This window comes from Bombyx mandarina, chromosome 01, assembly GCF_030267445.1.
Source record: "Bombyx mandarina strain Sakado chromosome 01, ASM3026744v2".
NCBI lineage: Eukaryota > Metazoa > Arthropoda > Insecta > Lepidoptera > Bombycidae > Bombyx > Bombyx mandarina.
The window spans coordinates 16,065,740-16,086,590 of NC_143208.1; the positions used below are offsets into that span (position 1 = coordinate 16,065,740).

Here is a 20,851-nt window from a genome sequence, read left to right on the forward strand (position 1 = left end):
TTTGCAGAGGTTGGCAACTATTCGGCTGTGGCCCACAGTTTGGTTAACAATTAATAGTAGGCATGATGAGGATAAGGAATCATACTACTCACTGATAAGGACGTTACTCGACTCGAAGACAAGAAAACAAAACAAAAATTATTTTAACAAAAACAATTACCCTATTTGAACTATTAATCAGCATAAAAGGGTACACATAGTGATTGTCGATGTGTTTAGGCGGAAAAGGCATACAGAAATAGTCCAGAATTAGTCATCACTAATGCGCAGTGCTACCGCGATCTTTATCGCTTACACTTGGTCATACTTTGAAGTTTCAAACATGAACCTACACCGCTATGCATCAATGTATCCAGCTTTTTTTATTATAAGATACAAATATATAAAAAAAAACATTGGATCGGAAAAAGTTTAATTGAATTATTCTTTGTATTATACCAGTATACCTTTTTATGTTAATGGTATATGTGTATGTCGGCGTTAAGTCAGGATTTACACACATAAGTTCTTTTACAATGAAAATACAATACAATTCTATAAAACTTTAACATTACTTGTTTACAACAAAAAGCCACGCCTGAGTTATTCAGTGGTTCTTACACAATTAGCCATTTTGTGTTGGTTATAACAACTACAACTTCTTTTATACAAACAAATGTAATTACTGCGAAACAATTCACAAAACATAGCTTAATATTCAAAATACATATTTTAGTGATTTTACATGACTCACATTTAATTTAATTTACATGAATTACTTTTAAGTAATATTAACTAACATTGTTATTATCCAGCCTAATAATAGATGGCGCCAACAACATCATTGCATAACAATTACAATACTTAATTAAATTATTAGTACTGTTAATTATCATATAAATTATTATTAATATTTATGCTTTATTCATATTTAATCATTTATACAGTCATTTGTGTTTTTAAACAATAATATAAACATTAAACATATTCTGAACATTTTCACATCAAAACAGTGTCTGCTAATTATTAAATATGGTAGAATAACAGTTTTGTTGCTAATAATAAATAAATATTAACATATAATAAACTAAACTATATATTATTATGTTAATTATTGCCAACAGTGGCGTTTGCGCCCATACGGCCATACTGATTCCAGCGCGTCCCTTGCGCTGTTTTAGCATTTCACATAACAGTAAACAAGGCATATCCCCTACTGGGATCTACCCAACACACAAAGCACCATTCACCCTTACGAGATCTAGCTAACACACAAGAGGATTACCCAACGGGATTTACCAAACACACAAAGCATCACCCATACGGGTCTAGTTAACTCGCAAGCCATCACCCTTACAGGATCTAACCAACTTACCAGGCATCACCCTTACGGGATCTAGCCAACACACTCGGCATCACCCATTCGGGATCTAGCCAACTCACAAGGCATCACCCACTTGGGATCTAGCCAACCCACAAGGCATCACCCTCTCGGGATCTAGCCAACCCACAAGGCATCACCCATTCGGGATCTAGCCAACTCATAAGGCATCACCCATTCGGGATCTAGCCAACTCATAAGGCATCACCCATACGGGATCTAGCCAACTCATAAGGCATCACCCATACGGGATCTAGCCAACTCATAAGGCATCACCCATACGGGATCTAGCCAACTCATAAGGCATCACCCATACGGGATCTAGCCAACAAGACCAGGTTTAAGGATTCGCATGGTGGCCCGCCAGCGTTTTAGGAAGGATAATTGGATAGGAAAATAAAAGTAGATACCATAACAAATTATAAATCATTTTACAGCAGAACAAATCTCTCTGCCCATACGGTCAATTTGTCAGTTATCAGAATCCTCTGACATTAAGAGGATAGATTTACCTATATCAAACCGTTACCATTACCAAACCTTTACCTTTACCAAAACACATTAGATGACAGAGACCGCTCGTCCATCCATTTTTTACCAGCTGATTCAACTTCCCCTAATTCATCATTCAGCGGACCATTTTCAATTTGCTTTATTTTAATGACTGGTAGGGAACATCATCCTTCTAATGCCTCTGCATTTTTGTTTTATTGTTGTGCTGCAGCTTTTAATCAACTAATTCTTAAAGCTGCCTGTCAGATCTTATTAATTGATATTACAAACATGTTACATTTATGACCCATCAATCGTTCAGCATGCCTGTTGGCCATACTCACTCTCTTTGGAAATAATGTAGTACTGAATTTCATACAGTTCACAAGTTTTTGAAACTCCTGAATTATCTTTTGTCTTGGTGAATTTTTAAAAGTGACAGGGTTCCAAAAATGTAACTAAGATTTTGAAAACAGAAATCAATACATAAATATCTGTGCAATCCTTTTTCTTGACTAATAATGAAGTGGCATCCCCACTAGAAACCTAGGGTGCAGAGAGTTAATCACTCATCCAAAAATAAATAATTATGAAAGGAAAAGTAATAATATGGAGCTGCTGAACAAGGATGAGCTGTCTCTTATTATGGCATTTTATTACAAGTTTATTTTTATTTTTATTGTAATATGCTTGAACTCCTCACAATAAACAGGAGACATACAGTATGTACAGCGTTATACTATGCTATCCAAATTAATTATTTCAAATCCAACTTTTATCTGCCTGATCACCATCTATGAGACATGATTTGCAAAAGTTACATGATGATTGAATAATTACTCCAAACTTGAGCATTCACTGGATAGAAACTTATAAAAATAGATAAGTTCTCTTCAAAGAGTGCAACACTGAGAACAGTTATTTTTAAAAGATTAAAACCTATTAGGATGTCAGCAAGACTGTCAGTATTACCATATGATTATGATTACCATATGAAATTCTATAATAGTTCTAATATTTCTCTCCATTAAAAGTCACAATGCTTTGTTTTGAAATCAGTTGACCCCTTATGCTCAAAAACTTTACATGAAGTTGTTTAGCTTACTAAACTAGATCTGCAATAATTTAAGTCTTATTTGTGGTGATAGGTTTGTCATCTTGACGGCGGTAACAAGTTTTCTCGAAATGACGCAAGTGACGCAGTAACCACATTTAAAACCTTAGTGTTACTAAAAGTGCCACGAAAACTGAGGGAATCATTATGTGATTGTGATAAAACTGAGTTATATTTAGATTATTAACATTATATTTACTGTCTATTTTCAATTTGACGCTTTCGGAACGTTTATAGAATCGATATTATTTAGGAAGCGAAATACATACCACCGCGTATTTCTCAATAACTTGGATCGAATAAATTTAAGTTAAATACCTGAAATCAGTATTTTTACCATCTCAGCGTCGGTAGCTTTTCTAAAACATCCACGGTCGAGAACTCATTTTAAACATCCAAATCCTTACTGAATGCATGGATCAGTTCGTCCCTCACTTGCTCCAATGTGGTCCAATACAAAGACCAGATATCGGCTTGTCTTGCTTGCTCTTTTGAACTCGATGTTCATGCGATGAAACAATTAGCATCATGATAGTTTCGTCCACATTTCCGCATCGGTCTTGATGTCACGCCCTCATCGGAACTGAACGGCGGCAAATAAAAGTTATAATGCCACCACAAGCCACAAGGGTACAGCATTTGCAGATAACATCACTTTTCGCCTTTTTAATACAGGTTGAGAGACCCATCACTTGTTCAACAGTGGGTTGCTTCATTCGGAGGCTTACGATTCATTTTGGGGCTGTGATCCCACTTCTGATGTCGGCGTTAAGTCAGGATTTACACACATAAGTTCTTTTACAATGAAAATACAATACAATTCTATAAAACTTTAACATTACTTGTTTACAACAAAAAGCCACGCCTGAGTTATTCAGTGGTTCTTACACAATTAGCCATTTTGTGTTGGTTATAACAACTACAACTTCTTTTATACAAACAAATGTAATTACTGCGAAACAATTCACAAAACATAGCTTAATATTCAAAATACATATTTTAGTGATTTTACATGACTCACATTTAATTTAATTTACATGAATTACTTTTAAGTAATATTAACTAACATTGTTATTATCCAGCCTAATAATAGATGGCGCCAACAACATCATTGCATAACAATTACAATACTTAATTAAATTATTAGTACTGTTAATTATCATATAAATTATTATTAATATTTATGCTTTATTCATATTTAATCATTTATACAGTCATTTGTGTTTTTAAACAATAATATAAACATTAAACATATTCTGAACATTTTCACATCAAAACAGTGTCTGCTAATTATTAAATATGGTAGAATAACAGTTTTGTTGCTAATAATAAATAAATATTAACATATAATAAACTAAACTATATATTATTATGTTAATTATTGCCAACAGTGGCGTTTGCGCCCATATGTACTTCATACTCAATTTTTATGAACAAATTATTGAACAATTAACATTTATCTTTCTGTGTGGAACTACGAGAGATACCTACCTCCGTTAGAAACACTTGAATTTTTAGCTTCGTGTAAGTTTGGAAATATGTAGTGTATTTCGGGAGATAGTAAACATTTCCTGAATGCCAGCATAGAAGTAATACTCCCGCAGAGCTAACCTTTCGGTTATATTCATAAACTACACCAGCAGGTTCTAATAGCAACATGCTAATTAGAGAAAAAAACAAAATTGTTAATTCTAGTCACTTACATTTCGGTATTTCGAGGAGCCATATCAATGTCTAGATGAAAGCTATGAATTTAAAATTGAATAATAAAATATTTACGATAATTTAATAATTTTATTATGTCCTTGAAGCTATTATACATCAAACATGACAGTATTTAGATTGAAATAGTCAACTTGCTTTCTTGTTTCGCATTTATATTTGGCCGATATAAATTGGGTTCTTGCCTTCCGAGTCGACCTAGTATATGTATAAACATACATTGAAGGAAATAGTTGAATAATAATCGTTTACGGCCTGCCGGTATGTAAATTGGTGATCAGAAAAAGTTTTAATGTTTTTTTTTTCCGTCTGAACGATTCGTGCGTCATAATTGTCACAGCTTCTGTCCACATGTCGCCATGGCGCATCGATGCGGCGCATTGCCCCTACTACAGAACTATAGACAAACGCTTTAAATGAATAATACGTTTGTATTGAAGTATTGGAATATGTGGTAGATAATCTTCTCTCATAATGAACGGTTTTGTTGTCTGCGACTCACAGACTTTCTTCCACGAAGGCGAGATAATTATGTTTGTTTATTATGTATTTCATATGACCCTAAATGATAATTCAAATAGAGAGATAGAATTCACAACTTGCGTTTTCAGTTAAGAGATCCTACTGGGTTTCTGTGCGTTATAACAGGCATGCGGGTCTGACACAAAAAAAATGTTTGAATCAATTTTGTATTACATTGAATCTAAAATCATGCTGCAAGCTGTAAAACAACCTAAATTCTTTTAAAACGTAATAGGATATTCGTAATAGAATTGGAAATCGTATAAATAGGAACAGTGTTTAGTACATTGGAATAATGAAAACTAAAAATATGACAAACGAAACACAATTATACCATTTTACGGTCTCGTCATAAAACTAAAACCGAATAAAGTATGTTTACTACTTTGTGTGTTTAATTACATTTACAGTGTAAATAAATGTATTTTAGTTTACGAAATAAGTGCCAATGTATAATATACAAAGTATTTTTCTCACGGGATCGTGTTCAGTGTTAGTGCACGTTAAAACCACTTGTAAAACACAAGTAGCTGCTGGTACTGGAACCAGTTCTACTTACGTTTACATCCTACCGCGCTGTTCAGAACGCTAAACAGTCAACATGTTGCGTAAATTACATTCACAAATATTTCACAATGTCTACCAATAAATGGTTTTCGTCTTAAAACGCCAACAAATGTTTTTAATTCGTTTATTTTTACATTATAATATAATTTCGTCGATACCTCTGCGTTTTTTTTTTATATCTTAAATAATTCAAGAATTGACTAAAACGCAATCAATTAGCGGAGTTTATTACTCGTAGCGATTTTTATATGCGCGATATTAGAACACTAAAGCTGTGTTGTGGGTGGACTACGTATTAAACACAGATCTGTCGGTAATAATAAAATAGTGAATACGGCCATCTAGTTCAAAATTGGACGAATGACCCGATAATCGTGTCCATCCGGTATTTGCGGCCGTCCAGACTCTCGACAAACCAGTTATCTTCACCTAAACGATTGTGTTGTGACGCTTGCATTGCCTTCTAACACACGTACCTAGTGTAAGTGTTGAGAGATTCACGCGTCAGTCCGTTACCTACCTATGTGTAATACAGTTTCTATACAATGCATTTTTGTCAAACGGGAAGCGAGACCTCGATCAGATCATTATGTTTATTAAGTTCAAATATTTCGGTTCAAATAGTTCTGTTTAATTTAAAATTGAAGAAATCAATAAACAGATGTTAAGAAAGTACAATAAATATATTTAGAATTGGTATTTAACACTTAATTTAAAAATGTAAAAGTGTATCCTTTGTGAATGAGAATTTATTTCCAATAACAATCCGTTATCGGTTCTATTTAAGTTTCGTTTTATATAGAGTCATAAATCTATAAAAAGTGTTGTACATACTACCGATGTTTCGTACGTAAATATATTCTGCGGAGCGGGTAGTGATAGAAAACACGTGGTTTAAAGTATGTAGTTTTGCAGGCAGATCACGTTCACTGGTGATGTAAACCTCTGTAATCTTTCATAAATGTTTATGGAAATTGCGTTAAATGCAATTGATTTATGAGTAAACGTTGTATCAATCAAAGAATCAAAAAAGTAAAAGATCAACTAAAATTTGGTTCGTACTGATTCAATAACGGATAATCGTTTAAAATATTTGGCCACACGATGTAAGAAATGAGTCGACTATTAACAAAGCCGGCAATGTGACTTTTGGACAATTATTGGTAAATCAGAAAAACGAATTATTGACTTTGTATTCCATTGGCAGTCACAAAACTCTTCTGAACGACATCTTAGATAAATAACAGGTTAAATTAATACTTTATTTAATGCAGGTTTTGAACCGTATTCTTTGAAGGAGACGATTATATTCAAATCAATCTGTATTGCCATATCAATAACATTTTTTTGTCCAAATGCACAGATTGCCACCTTTGATAATAGACGACTCAAATACGTACATGGACATATTTGGAGGAACACGAAGAAATATTTCATTTCTTTTCTTATAGTTTGTTGTACGCAAAAATACCCACACGGGTAGTTGCGACTGTCCTGTCTATGTCCTGTCCACTGCGAAATTCCACTGCGTTTCGGTTTAAAGGGTGAAACAATCGTTATATGTATAAATAATAATACGAGGGCTTCCTCCATATTACGACGTTTATTAACTCCGGCGACCACCTAACACCAGAAGAGCCATGAGCTCCTTAGTCACCGCCACAAATAATCTTTATTAAGAGGAACAGTAATATAAACCACTTTAAAACTTGAGATTCTGCAGTGCATTTTGAAATAAAAACTGCGTAGCTAAACTAAATAACCTATTTTATTGTCTTGTTAAGTTATTTTGGTAGTGAATGTAGCTTGTATTCACAGAACTACGTAGGTTTATTAATATGCAGAAAGTAGTTCAAATATATACAGAAATATTTTTACCGTATGGAAGACAACACTCTCACAAATATCTATAAATAAGATAAATAGTTTTTTTGGATAAATATTTTTTTTAATTGCTTAGATGGGTGGATGAGCTCACAGCCCGCCTGGTGTTAAGTGGTTACTGAAGCTCATAGACATCTACGACGTAAATGCGCCACCCACTTTGAGATAAGTTCTAAGGTCTTAAGTATAGTATATAAAACTATATTATATACTTAACTGTTTACTATACTAGGTAAGTATGTATATACAACGGCTGCCTCACCCTTCAAACCGAAACGCATTTCTGCTTCACGGTAGAAATAGGCAGGATGGTGATACCTACCGGCGCGGACTCACAAGAGGTCCTACCTCGTACCAGTAAAAAATGCTTGTGTATAAATTTATGTATAAAAGGATATTTTTTATATCACTTGCGAAGAAATACGAGAATATAGCGTAGTTGATGATGGATGTATATCGTCTCTCATCAACGTCATCAATATTAGGAGCATAGCGGGCTCTTTCAATTCTCGTTTCAAGGAGGGTGCCTCATAGTGGTCAGAAAACATAGTAGGGGGCTTCATTCGAGGGACGAACGTACGGTACGGAAGACAAATTGCAAGAATGATCATGGAAAAGTCATAGAACGCGGCTGTTAGATGGCGATTTCTGTTATGTTAAAAGATTAGATTATCTTAGACCACGCTATCTTAGACCACGCTTCCAGAAAAACTGGTGCCTGGTCTATCACTACTCTCCCAAATTAACATCCGCGTGAGAATGCATGTCATAGGAAGATAGCATATCAATGGAGGCGAGGAGGGAACCGAATCTACTGGAACACCATTGTTAATGGTCATGCTATGTGAGTAGGAACCCTCGTATTCTAAATTGATTCACTGTCCCTGTATAATGCTAACGATCCACTTGCAAAGTCCCTCAGATTTTCGAAGGTAACTGCGACAGAAATGGTCTTCAGTCAATATCAGCCCCTTTCGAAAGTTTTCGATTTATCAAAGCTCACAACTGATGCTTGCATAATCATTCCAAGTGTGGTAAACACCGCTGGCTGAACCTGGTAGAATCCGATGAAATTGTAATAATGTAAATTATCTAGAATCTCCGATCCAACTAATAAGTGGTCCGGTAAATAAGGTAGACGTTCCAATAACTACAATGTATTTAAGAAATATCTAATATGTTCGTGCCTGCACGGAATTGTACAGAAATTGTATTTAAATCCAGATTTAACAAAGTTCACATTAAACCAGTTACTATGGACATAGAAAACTAGGTCGCAATTTGCAGTTGATACGGGTTTACATTCGCACTGTTGCAGGAGGTCATTTTAGAATAGCTTACCTTCAATGTTGCTGAAAGTCCTCTCTTCGATGCGAACTAGATCAACATTGTCTATGTCAAGATACATGTTGACTACGTTGATATTGACTGCTGCGAACTTCCTCATGACTAGAAGTTTCGGCCCAGTTACATGTATTTGGCGGGCGTCCTTGAGTCTTGACAGGGAGTTCATGCCGAACATGACAGCTTCGGCTCCGGTTATAATTAGCTCGGTTGTTGAATCTGGCAGATCACCTTCCAAAACGTCCAGTTTCTGGGGAAACATATGATTCAAAATTAAGGCAAATTAATTTGTACGAGAGGGAAAAAAATATAGTACTTACAATAACACTGTTTTTATTGCTTATTGATTTCACTACTTATGTAGTAAAGGAAGTAAAATGATAGTACGGTGTATCGTGAGCCTACGCCGCGGCGCCGGTGGCCATATCTGCCACGAAGCTGTCAATTTACTCATTCATTTCTTCAGTCAGTCATTATCTGTATCTCAGGCTTGATGGAAGCGTTGAGGTCGTGATTCTATGGGCTCCGATTACCATGCAACAACCAGTGGACAGCTTCTTTTATTATATAAAATGTGTATAAATAATACAATGACATCATCGAGGTAGTTGCCATGTTCTTATCATGATTTTATTACGACGAGATCTTTAGGGCCACTTGATGACCCGAGCTGGTCTTCGATCGTCTTAACCTAATACCTAATGATTTATTTTAGCAGGGGCTACGTTCAGTGTGTTATCGAACACATTATTGTCAAATTTAAATTTTAATTAGGACCATTGTTTACTCTACTGATAAGACTGTCAGTAATTGAAAGTCCAGCAACGATGCGTTACTTATGTATTTTATTTTATCCATAGCAACATTTTAGACCAAACACAAGTTTTTTGATTTATGTTTCGATCACTCTGCTGGTGGTATCACGCTAAGGGGTCTTATATGAATACGACTTATGATTTAATGAAATTACCATTTACGCGGGAAAAATTTGAACACCTCTTCTGAAAAAGAAGCGGTTAAATTCGGAGAAAAGTGATTAATTAATAGGTGGTTTAATCATACCAATTAAATAATTAGATAAAGAATAGAAGACAGGGCTTAGGTAAAAGCAAATGTTTGATAGAAAAATTGTAATACATTCGTTTTCAACAATTGCCCTTTTTGTATGTGCCGTACATTTTTGAGAATTTCATTTCTTAAATGCGTATGTATCTATTATTAACCAAACGAATTCTTGTGTATTGTTATCGAAGAGTTATGTTGTGGCGACTGTTACAGATAACGCTCAGTATATATACACAGATATAATTGTAGATAACGAATATGACTCACCGTTTTCTTTGATTGTTGAACGAACAAAGGCTTGTTGCCTCAAAATATTCTTAAAACATTGATTCAAGTGTATGACTAAGGTTATATATGTATGTATAATGTGTAATTTTTTGTAATCGCTTTTATTTATTCACCTCAATTGTGATGCGTGAATTATCTATAAAGCGCTTTTTTGAAACAGAAAATCCTAAACAGACTAGGTATTTATCACTGCTCTAGTGCACGTTAATCTCATCAACGAACAAAATATTGATGTATTTGCGGTTTTGATTGATGTATTGAGTTATGGTGTCACTGCACTGCATATCATATCAACACGACACCACTGGGCTGTCCGTAATGATTCCATTGATATAAAAGTTTTGTGTGTGCGTAAAAGTGTTTTTGTTGTTGTTGTTGTAATAGTATTTATAATTTTGTCGAGTTGAAGATTAAAGCGAACATTCGCGGATCTTTAATGCATCCAAATTAGAATGCCAATATTTGACAAATTACTTTGTTAGTCTTGTGGTTAGTAACCCTAAACTCTAATACGTGGTCCTGAATTCAATACCCTTCAGAATAACTGTCTAAATATAATGACATTATAACTGAATATTCTTTTGTTTCATTGCATTTCACAACACAAGTAATAGCCATACTTGAAGCCAAAAAATAAATAAAATACGGGCAGTTTCTTGATCAGAATAACTATTCAGTTTTTTTTAACCTTACCACCGTTACTTTTGACATCTGTTAATTAGGCTTTGTCAATAACATGGCAAGACAAGATAAACTCAAGAAAAGCTCTCGTATATGCAACAAGAGCTTTTACTTACGTATATTAAACATATTTCAAATTCAATGTCCCGGCCTAAGGGATAAAATTCTAGCTCGAGACTGTTGAACGAGAAACCTTCTACTAAAATGGTTTTTGATGATATTAGATCATTTAAAATACCACCACATCACTAGTAAGTAATCGCTACTTGAGCTAAGGACGTTTCTGTTCAGATACAGAATACAATAGCAAATACTAGTTGTCTTATGAAACTAGATGAAGAAAGTTTTTAGGTAAAATAAAACAAAAGTGTAACATATTTTAATAGATTTCAAATTTAGTTTATAACTGATGTTTATTACGGAAGTTGTAATTCATAGTATATCTCAATGAATTTTCCAGTTTGTTTACGTTTCGAGCCTGGCGTACCTTTTATGATGCAATTTTTTTTCATTAACATAGTGTGATGTTAACTTTTACTATGTGTGCTTCTCTTGTTGCGTATCGAATCTTGACTCACATTCGAATCTTTGCCGGGCCTTGTTTCGCAACGGCGACTTGCGTTTACCATTTTCGGAGTTGAAATCGATGGCCGCCAGATACGTTGCAGTCACTCCCAATTTTCGATTGTTTCAGAGTAATATACGTGTTCCCCTTTGAGAGCTACTTGCAGTTGAAAATAATTCTACAACTTGTCATTTAATGCGTTATGTATTATTATTATTCAAGTAGTTCACCTTTCTTGGTGTCGAAATAATGGTAGTTTCATTTCGTGAATAATACAATATTATTTATTATTTATTGATATTACAATTTATTTGAAATCTATACAACTTTTTCGTTACTTGCCGCAATTAAATCTCTTTCATTAAAGTAGCAAGTAACTAATACAGTAGAATAGATGCTGGCTTGAAAATATTTAAATTTTATTAATAATTAAAAATTGTTAACCCGTTTCGAGAAAGATCATTTTTGTTGTTAAATTGGTGTAAAACCTGTTCTCAAAGGTTCACGAGCGCGACACGTCACACCGGGCAAGCTTGTTTTAAACGAATACGGCACTACATAAAATTATGGACAAGAACCAACAATCAATGGTGTGTTTAAGTTACGATTTAAGAGTATGTCTATGAAAAGGTTGCATTTCGTGAAATTTCTTTTTCTATTAATGTTTGTGTTAGTCTAAAGGAATGAAATAAATCAAACAACTTCGTCAGGGACCAATTTTTAAAAGTACAAAAAAAAACATAAATTTAGTTTATTCTTTAATGCGATTTGTTCATTTTATATTAGAAACAATTCAATAAGTAAAAAAAAGTGTAGTAAATATTCATTAAAAAAATGTCCACATCCATATGTGGCCATTTAGTGGAGAATCAAGTAAATAAATAATTGAAAAAATAAGCAAACGTCCACATGTGTGCCAATGTCCCTGAGAAGTTACATAAAATGCAACTTCGATTACATATTGTGAGCTCCTGACGGGTCGATAGGTCAGGGATTCAACGTTATAAATCACGACGGCTTTCACGCGAATAGAATAGGACAGTATAAGATGCAGTGCGAACTTGTATGACAATGTACAAAAATACATAACGGCCAGATTAGTCTAATTCTTTAAAATGTAGGTGTTATCGGCGGATGTCAAACACAATGCCCGGAGATCTTAGTTTCTCTGCAACGGGGCATAAGTCATTCTAAACAATAGATGGGCGCGATTCTCCGTTATGCTAATATAGTTTCCAAGCTTCGTAACTAAAATCCTCAACATGCAATAAATCATTTAAATTCTGATTAACTACACGCTATATTTTTTTATTACTACATATATGATAAATTTTAAAATCTACATTCAGCACTCTGATTTATTTTTGGGAAAATCTGAGTATTTTTCGTGTTCCTAAAAATTCAGTTAACTTACTCGGCACGCCATAAATTGTTAAGCAGTGTTGCAATCCGTTATTAAGCGTCGTTCATACGCTGTTGTTAGTGAAAATATGACATTATTATTTTCTACAGAGTGCTACGGTATCATTGACGATGACTGGTGGTAGTGTTTTTTATTAGTGCTAAGTCGCCAACGGAGCCCTTTGTCATCGCGCCGCGAATATTGTAGGTGTTTGCGTTGCACGCAATGTATCTATTGTATTATACAGTTCCAAACGGGCTAATATGCGCGGTCAGCGGGGTCTCCTAGTTACCTTCGACTTAGATTCAGGGAAATAAGTGATTGTTGGAAATACGTATTTATAACGTAGCAAATGTATGTCATTTTCCGTTAATCTTAGGTTAGGTCCTTTTAGCTACGGGAATAATTTCATTGTGTACACTGCATTTACATTTATGAGCAAGATTGACAAGTGATAAAACACAAATCTTTGTAACTTAGTAAGTCGACCTCGACTCTCTGGATGTTCACCTCGTTCATTGAGCGTCAATTAGTTGTGATTTGCGTCGTAAAGCTTTACAACGTGCAGTTATAATTATGGTGATTTCAATCTTACCCCGACCAGCGCATGGTCGTTTTTCCTTCAATACAACAACGTTGAACTGAGACATACACGTATTGTTTGAGTCATAACGCAGGCGACTTTAATTTTTAAATTGAATGTTATTGCCAGTATATTTTTGTTTGTGATCTAGTTTTAATGGCTTAATCCAAATTAGGATCAATTTCTATAGGTATGTCAAAACTCACTACATACATACGCTAAACATCGGATCTGTTAAATTGTTCATTCAATTTAATTATCCATTTAAAAAAAAACCTTTGTACAATATTACTCGTTATTGTTGGCATCACTGATATTTCATTGTTGATAATACAACACCGGTCTGACGTAACGGAGTTAATTATTGAAAATGGAACACAGTCGGGTTAAGTTAATGTTACTCTTGTAAATTTATAAATTACAATATTATAATAAATCGTAGTTGACTTGTACAGTAATAGCACTCTGACCTTGCGGCAAGACAATGGTGCTCAGGTCTAATATACGATTGGGTTTATAATTCTACTGTGGAGAAGGCTGTTTAATTTTCAATATTTTAAAATGCATTCCCAATCTCTTACTGACAGTAGATCGTCTTGTGAGTTTGCACGGATATTTACCACCAGCCTGCCTATTATAATAGCCGGCAAACTTCTTGAGCATTTGTTGACGTAGTGGGGGTAATTTTGCGCATGGTACACTCACGTGCAAAAACATTATTTACGCTGCGTCATAATGCAATTAAATTATTAAAATCAACATATGTATTTATTTATATATTTATTAGAACATCAACAAAAAATATAGGTTAATAATTGTAATAATTTAATCTTGGGGTAAAATAGATATTCCTTCTATTGAGTCAAAACTAGAGCTGTCGCCAGGTCTTCGTTCAGTTGAAGCAAAGCTGCTATTTGTAATTTTTTTTTCGTTATCATAATCTTGACCATCATCATCATCATCACTGTTTTCATCACCCGAGTCGCCATCATCGTGATGAGTCGACATAGGGCTCATCGGTGTAGTTTACAACTCGGTCGTTCGATCTTCTTTTTTGTCTAATTAATTATTTTTTTAAGATATTCGATTCGTAGTAATCGAATGTTACTTTTTTCAATTACCAGCTTCCGATTATTTTCTGTTTTTTTTTTCATCTGAAGCCTAGCTCTTTCATAATTCGTCGTAAACTTCATTCCGAGCCATTAAAATGTATATCTTCTTTAAATTTTTCGAAGCCTTTCTACGGTACGGAGTTTCGCTGCTTGTTATGTAGTTATTATGATTACATCTTTTTATTACAGATTGAACGAAACTATCCATTCCGGTAACTTTCTTCTTCCCTGATCTTTTCTTACCCGGAGCCCCAAACACGGCGAGCAAGCCAGAGCCTTTAGCTTCGTTAATAATGCACCTAACAGTACTCACTGATGTTTTTGTTGCTTCCGAAGTCTGTTTTACTTTTTCCATATCATTCTTCCCCTGTTTTATAATGAAGCAATATACGTCGTACACAATTTTTCTACCCTTTCTTTTGATTACTACACCAGTTTGCCGCGGCATAGTGTACTTTTTATAAAAAATCAACAAACACTCAACAAATAGCAATGGCAACAAAGTCAACAAGCAATTATAACAAATAACTTAACGATTAATAACGATAGATTTTTCACTGTACGCAAGCGTACTTTTGGGAGCGAGCGGAATGAGGGCGCGGTGCGGGGCGCAGGGTTCGACTGATCTACCAATAACGCGCTCGATACGATTTCCCCTGCCGTCGCGCCTCACCCTCACCACCAAAGTGATCTAAAATTCGGTTCTGCGCAGTCAAGGTCATTTGCTCAAGATGTTTGCCGGTTACTATACCGTCGTGAAGCAGTAACGCTTTTCGGCTGGAAGGGCGAGGCAGCCGTTGTACTATAAAAATGGAGACTTTTAAACTAATGTCCCAAGATAGGTGGTGGCATTTACGTTGACTACTTAATGTTGATGAAGACTTTGCTAACACTAACCCTAGCAAGAGCAGTGCTTCGCAGAATACACCACCGGATCGGAAACGCGACCCACTGAGAAGATCCGACAAGAAACTCAGTGGGCGAAATTGCATAGATGGGTGGACGAGCTCACAGCCCACCTGGTGTTAAGTGTTTACTGGAGCCCATATACATCTACGACGTAAATGCACCACCCACCTTGAGATATAAGTTCTAAGGTCTCAGTATAGTTACAACGGCTGCCCCACCCTTCAGACCGAAACGCATTACTGCTTCACGGCAGAAATAGGCAGGGTGGTGGTACCTACCCTTGCGGACTCACAAGAGGTCCTACCACCAGTAAAAGTGGGGGGGGGTCCTGCTAGAACATGACGTCCCTTTTTGCAATAGATGGGTGAATCAGCTGATGTGATCCACTTGGGGTTAACTGGTTATCGAAGATATGACGTTGAATTTTCAATTTTGTTGCATAACGGATGTTTTATCCTTCGCCTTTGAACGGATGACTATTTCGTAACAGAAATATACGAGATTATGGTATCTGCCCGTGCAGGCTCACATACGTCCAAAAACCAATAAAAAATATTTAGCAGATAAAGAACATGTAGTAAAACAACAAATCCGTTTTGGTTAAATAAACAACTTTCACTTAAAATCGATTTAAATTTTGTAATTAATTTCATGTTATTCTAACATTGGAAAGGACTAACTATTTTGTTCTTTAAATCAAACTTTTACCATTTAGAAAATGAGAAAAACCAAGTCTTTCGATTTTAACTTGTGTTTTGATACATCTGGATCAATGTTTTGATACCTTTTTCACAAAAATATGGCTCAGTCACTCACTCGCACTTGGTAGCTAGCTAAGTGACCCCACCTAAAATAATGCCCGCATGGATACATCGGACTAATTGAAAAGTTTACATAGAGATGTAAGCCTAAACTTAGTTTGTTTATTGAAATGTTGCACAATAGTTTAAAAAAAAACCGGCAGTATATTTTATGAATTTTTACGACAACCTTACTTCGCGTATCGCCATATAAATTGTTTTGATTTTATCATTATTTTCGTTTTCAAATATCGGTTAAGTAAACGTGTTTCTTGTAAACTGCAATTTGGTTCTAAGTTATCTTCTAAAATATTTTTTAATTTTTGTAGATATTTTTTTTTGCTTTGGAATAGGATTTCTTTAGCACTTTGCACTGATTTGATAGCCTTTTTTATCATGAACACTACGTGGAAGGCCATATATTTTCAAGCACAAATACAGAACGTTTCATTATACCTATCGATAGTACACAAACATTCAACTAATAACCGAGTAATAATTCGTGTTACAAAAATAACATTTGACTCCATACCTTCTTTGTGTAATTTAATCACCGGAATTACGTTCTTTTTATCGCTACCCTCAATTTTAACATCACAATGATATTGAACAAAGATTAGCGCGAAAAAGAGAAAGCATAATGACAACAAAAAATGAATTAAATAGTATACTCATGATTATAAAACATTATATAGCTTAATATGTTGCCTATATCGTAAGATGCATTCTTGGACCTCTTTATTAAACACTGCTGTCGCGTTCGTAAGAGAATAATATTATTGCCTATCAATGTTTACTATGTGCAAGTAGGATAACTACTTTTTAAATAAAACTCGACAAACTAGATATAACAGTCAAATTAATTACATCTAACAGCGCATGCACAGATGCACAGTTGATGTCACCAAAGCCGAAGCGTTCTCAACGATCACACATTAAAAACTGTATTAGATTTATATTCGATATGGTCATATTTTAATTGGACGAAGAATTTTAATACCGTGTATACTACTAATCCGTTCCAGACGCCGATTGACAAAGCTAAAGTATATTATGTCAAGTGCCAATAAAAGTCACGAACGGCCGAATGCCACAAACGAGTCTGAGCGGAGTATCTCGTGTCATATATTTTAATATTAGCCTATGTTCCCGGAACATGAGCGCTGCAGTTAGAAGCCCGCGTATGAATAATGTGGAACTTATTTTTAAAATATGTTGCCTCCTTGGAATGCTTACTGATTTGACCACGATATAACTATAGATTAAAACAAATACTTATTATTATTATTGTCCCTGGTATTTATTATCAAAGTTAATGATTTTTGACATCTACTCGTACTTTAGATATCTTCAAAAGAACCTTACCTAATGTTTCGAGCCAATAGTCTGTAAGTTTATTAATTTTAATCTTTATAGTTACTAGCGTTGTTGGACTCTTGAAACAAGTAAATTATGCGAGTTTGTTGCTAGTTCATTATTTAAACTGATGTCTGTCTAAAGTAATACATCGATAAGTAGCGTGGTAATCTTATCTATGCACCCACATTTTTGTTACACCGATAAATGAAAAAAATCGGATTCGTGTCAAATAGGTATTTGTTTTCAAATAAAACTCTTAAACTATAACTAATATTCATTACTTTTTTTTTTATCAATATTAATGTTATCCTAAACGCTAATATAGGTAGCTCCGTTTAGGAGCCTAAACATCATTATTAAGTAACATACTGAGACCTATAATACTGAAACCTTAGAACTCATATCTCAATAATTATGTTGTAGATGTCTATGGGCTCCAGTAACCACTTTAGACCAGGTGGGTTGTGAGCTCGTCCATCTATTTAAGTAATAAGAAAATATAAAAAAATCTTTCTAAGATGTGACGATAATAGATTAGATATTCTAGCTACGCATAATTTGATTAGTAGTTCGGGGCTCAAATAGAAAGACTGCTAAGATCTGCTGTAGCAAGAGCAGTGCTTCCCTGAATTCGCACGTCATCTCGGATCCTTCCGATCCACTAACGGTCCTTCTAGGTACTTCAAGCACCGGTCACCGTTCTCGTCGAACCCGTCGCTTGCGACGAAGGGCTCGACGAGTAAATTAACTCTCAGACACAGCCCACTGAGTTTCTCGCCGGATCTTCTCAGTGGGTCGCGATTCCGATTCGGTGGTAGATTCTGCGAAGGACGACTCTTGCTAGGGTTAGCATCGTCGTCAGGTTTGAGCCCCGTGAGCTCACCTACTAGTTACGGTTACGCTGGAATAGCCGCTCCAGGCTACCAGATTAGGTAGGAAAAAAAAAACAACCTGAATTTAAATATCACCCGATCGGAATCGTATATATTAGTATTATGCGAAAGAGTAATATATTATCTAACGAGCGTGGTATTTAAACGTTCTGTAAACGAATAGCAGTTAATACACTATTAGTGTAGCAAAATCGCTAACGTCACGCAATAACCAAAACTATCACATTCGGGTTTTTTTTTTTATATATAGTTAAATAAAAAAAATGAAATGCTTCCAAATGAATGAAATCCAAATTTGAGGTACACTGAAAGTATTTGTTTTGTTACGAAAACGCAAAACTATTGCGCTTTAACAGTTAAGTGGATTTGTTCTGTATTTGTTGAAATGCTATTAAGCTAAATGCGCCGCATAAAACATTAGTTTCGTAACATTATTAAGCTTTTGCGGCCAGCTTTGCGATCCATTTATATTCTGAAGGCTAAAGTGAAATTTAATTTGCTGGAAAATCATTATCGGCTTATTAAACCAACGTCATCCTTGCCGGCATTGAACGAAGCATTAAATTGCAAACTAAATATATAGTTTGTATGGGTCCTTAGACACCGAAGTATTTTATAATGTTATAACAGATATTAAACTTCAACAGTAAATGGATTTCCAACCTATATTAGGCTAAGTAAACTCGTATTAAAAATATACTGGTGGTAGGACCTCTTGTGAGTCCGCGCGGGTGGGTACCACCACCCTGCCTATTTCTGTCGTGAAGCAGTAATGCGTTTCGGTTTGAAGGGTGGGGCAGCCGTTGTAACTATACTTGAGACCTTAGAACTTATATCTCAAGGTGGGTGGCGCATTTACGTCGTAAATGTCTATGGGCTCCAGTAACCACTTAACACCAGGTGGGCTGTAAGCTCGTCCACTCATCAAAGCAATAAAAAAAAACTGACCCGTAAGTTCACCTGCATTTCTAACGTAATCATTCGTTAAATCAATTATGTAGATTATTTCTGATACAATAATCAAATTCTAATTCTTCGATGGCGGTCACGTTTCGGAACATCACAGTACAGGCCTTGGTCGAGACAGGAAGCGATCTCTCATTACGTTTTTTTTTCCTATTTCGTACGTTGCTCTCGTTCTCTCCTGCACTAAATAGAGCATATTCAGTAGAACAGTCGTGACGTTATCTATATATTAATACGTGAAGCAAAAACTTGGTATCCTTTTTACGAAAATTGCGCGGACGGAGGAGTATGAAATTTTCCATACTTATAGAGAGTATATAGAAGAAGTGCACAATGCTAATATTTTTTTAAAATAATCCACAAAAGATACATTAAATCAATAAAAAAAACATTACACACACTACCATGTATTTGGCACAACACATATATGTATATAAATGTACTCTTTGTTTATTGTCAATCGTCAATCTTTTGATAGTGTTTAAGGTCTGTGGTCAAATTGAGAATAAATGAATATTTTTTGTCTTTATTATTAGTTATGTATAGTGTAGTTTTGGCGAAATCTGTGATTATATTATATAAATACAATAGTATTTGACAATAGAACCATAATAATGCTTAAACATAAAATTTCAATTGATTAAAGTCGAATTTCGACTTCTGCGGGACCACTAGTTATAATTAATCACCAATTATCTGTAGTTATAAAATTGAAAGGAACATACGCCAAGTTGATTGTTACGAAATTAAACTATAGAATTTTGTGCTAACAATGGCTGAGTTATTTTCAACAATTTATATTTGAAACTTTGGTCAAAACAGTATTAAAAAATATAAGCCTTTTTTAATGACGACAGTACTATCAGTATTTATGTAATTGTTATACCGTCTGCTATGTATGTTGTGTTCATGCGTCTCTGCATGTACCTACTCTCCTCGCGTTCATCAACAGATTATATGATTATTATTCTTTGACCGAATCCGACCGTTCCTTTCTCGATACAATGGCAAATGTTTCAGAGATACAAAATAACACACGCTCAAGTTACTTTACTGGATATTTTTAAAAAGTTTTGACTACAGTAAATTAATTTAAAATTAGTTGTTTACGTGTTTTTTTTCCGTTCCCCGGCTTCAATTTTCAGTTTTGTGCAGTAATATGCAGTATTTTTACTTGCTGCAATGGCCGCTTTTTAAAAATGTGCTAAAAAACAACGTTATAT

General features: G+C 34.8%; 2 protein-coding genes and 1 long non-coding RNA gene across 6 annotated transcripts in view; 1 reads left to right on the forward strand and 2 right to left on the reverse strand.

Moving 5' to 3' along the window:
• The window catches only part of hiw (MYC binding protein highwire), a 146,262-nt gene that overhangs the window by 59,069 nt on the left and 66,342 nt on the right, over positions 1-20,851 (forward strand). The gene's annotated exons all lie outside the window — the stretch shown is intronic.
• LOC114252805 (uncharacterized) overlaps positions 1-20,851 on the reverse strand; it is a 30,734-nt gene that overhangs the window by 5,928 nt on the left and 3,955 nt on the right. The window contains exon 2 of the mRNA XM_028187454.2: positions 9,003-9,255. Within this exon, the coding sequence (XP_028043255.2) occupies positions 9,003-9,255 (253 nt within the window). The remainder of the gene's footprint in view (positions 1-9,002; positions 9,256-20,851) is intronic.
• Positions 533-4,381, reverse strand: LOC149503612 (uncharacterized). The gene is made up of 2 exons (XR_016323850.1): positions 3,285-4,381; positions 533-2,967 (listed from the first exon to the last, which is right to left on the reverse strand). It is a non-coding gene; the product is annotated as an uncharacterized LOC149503612 (long non-coding RNA).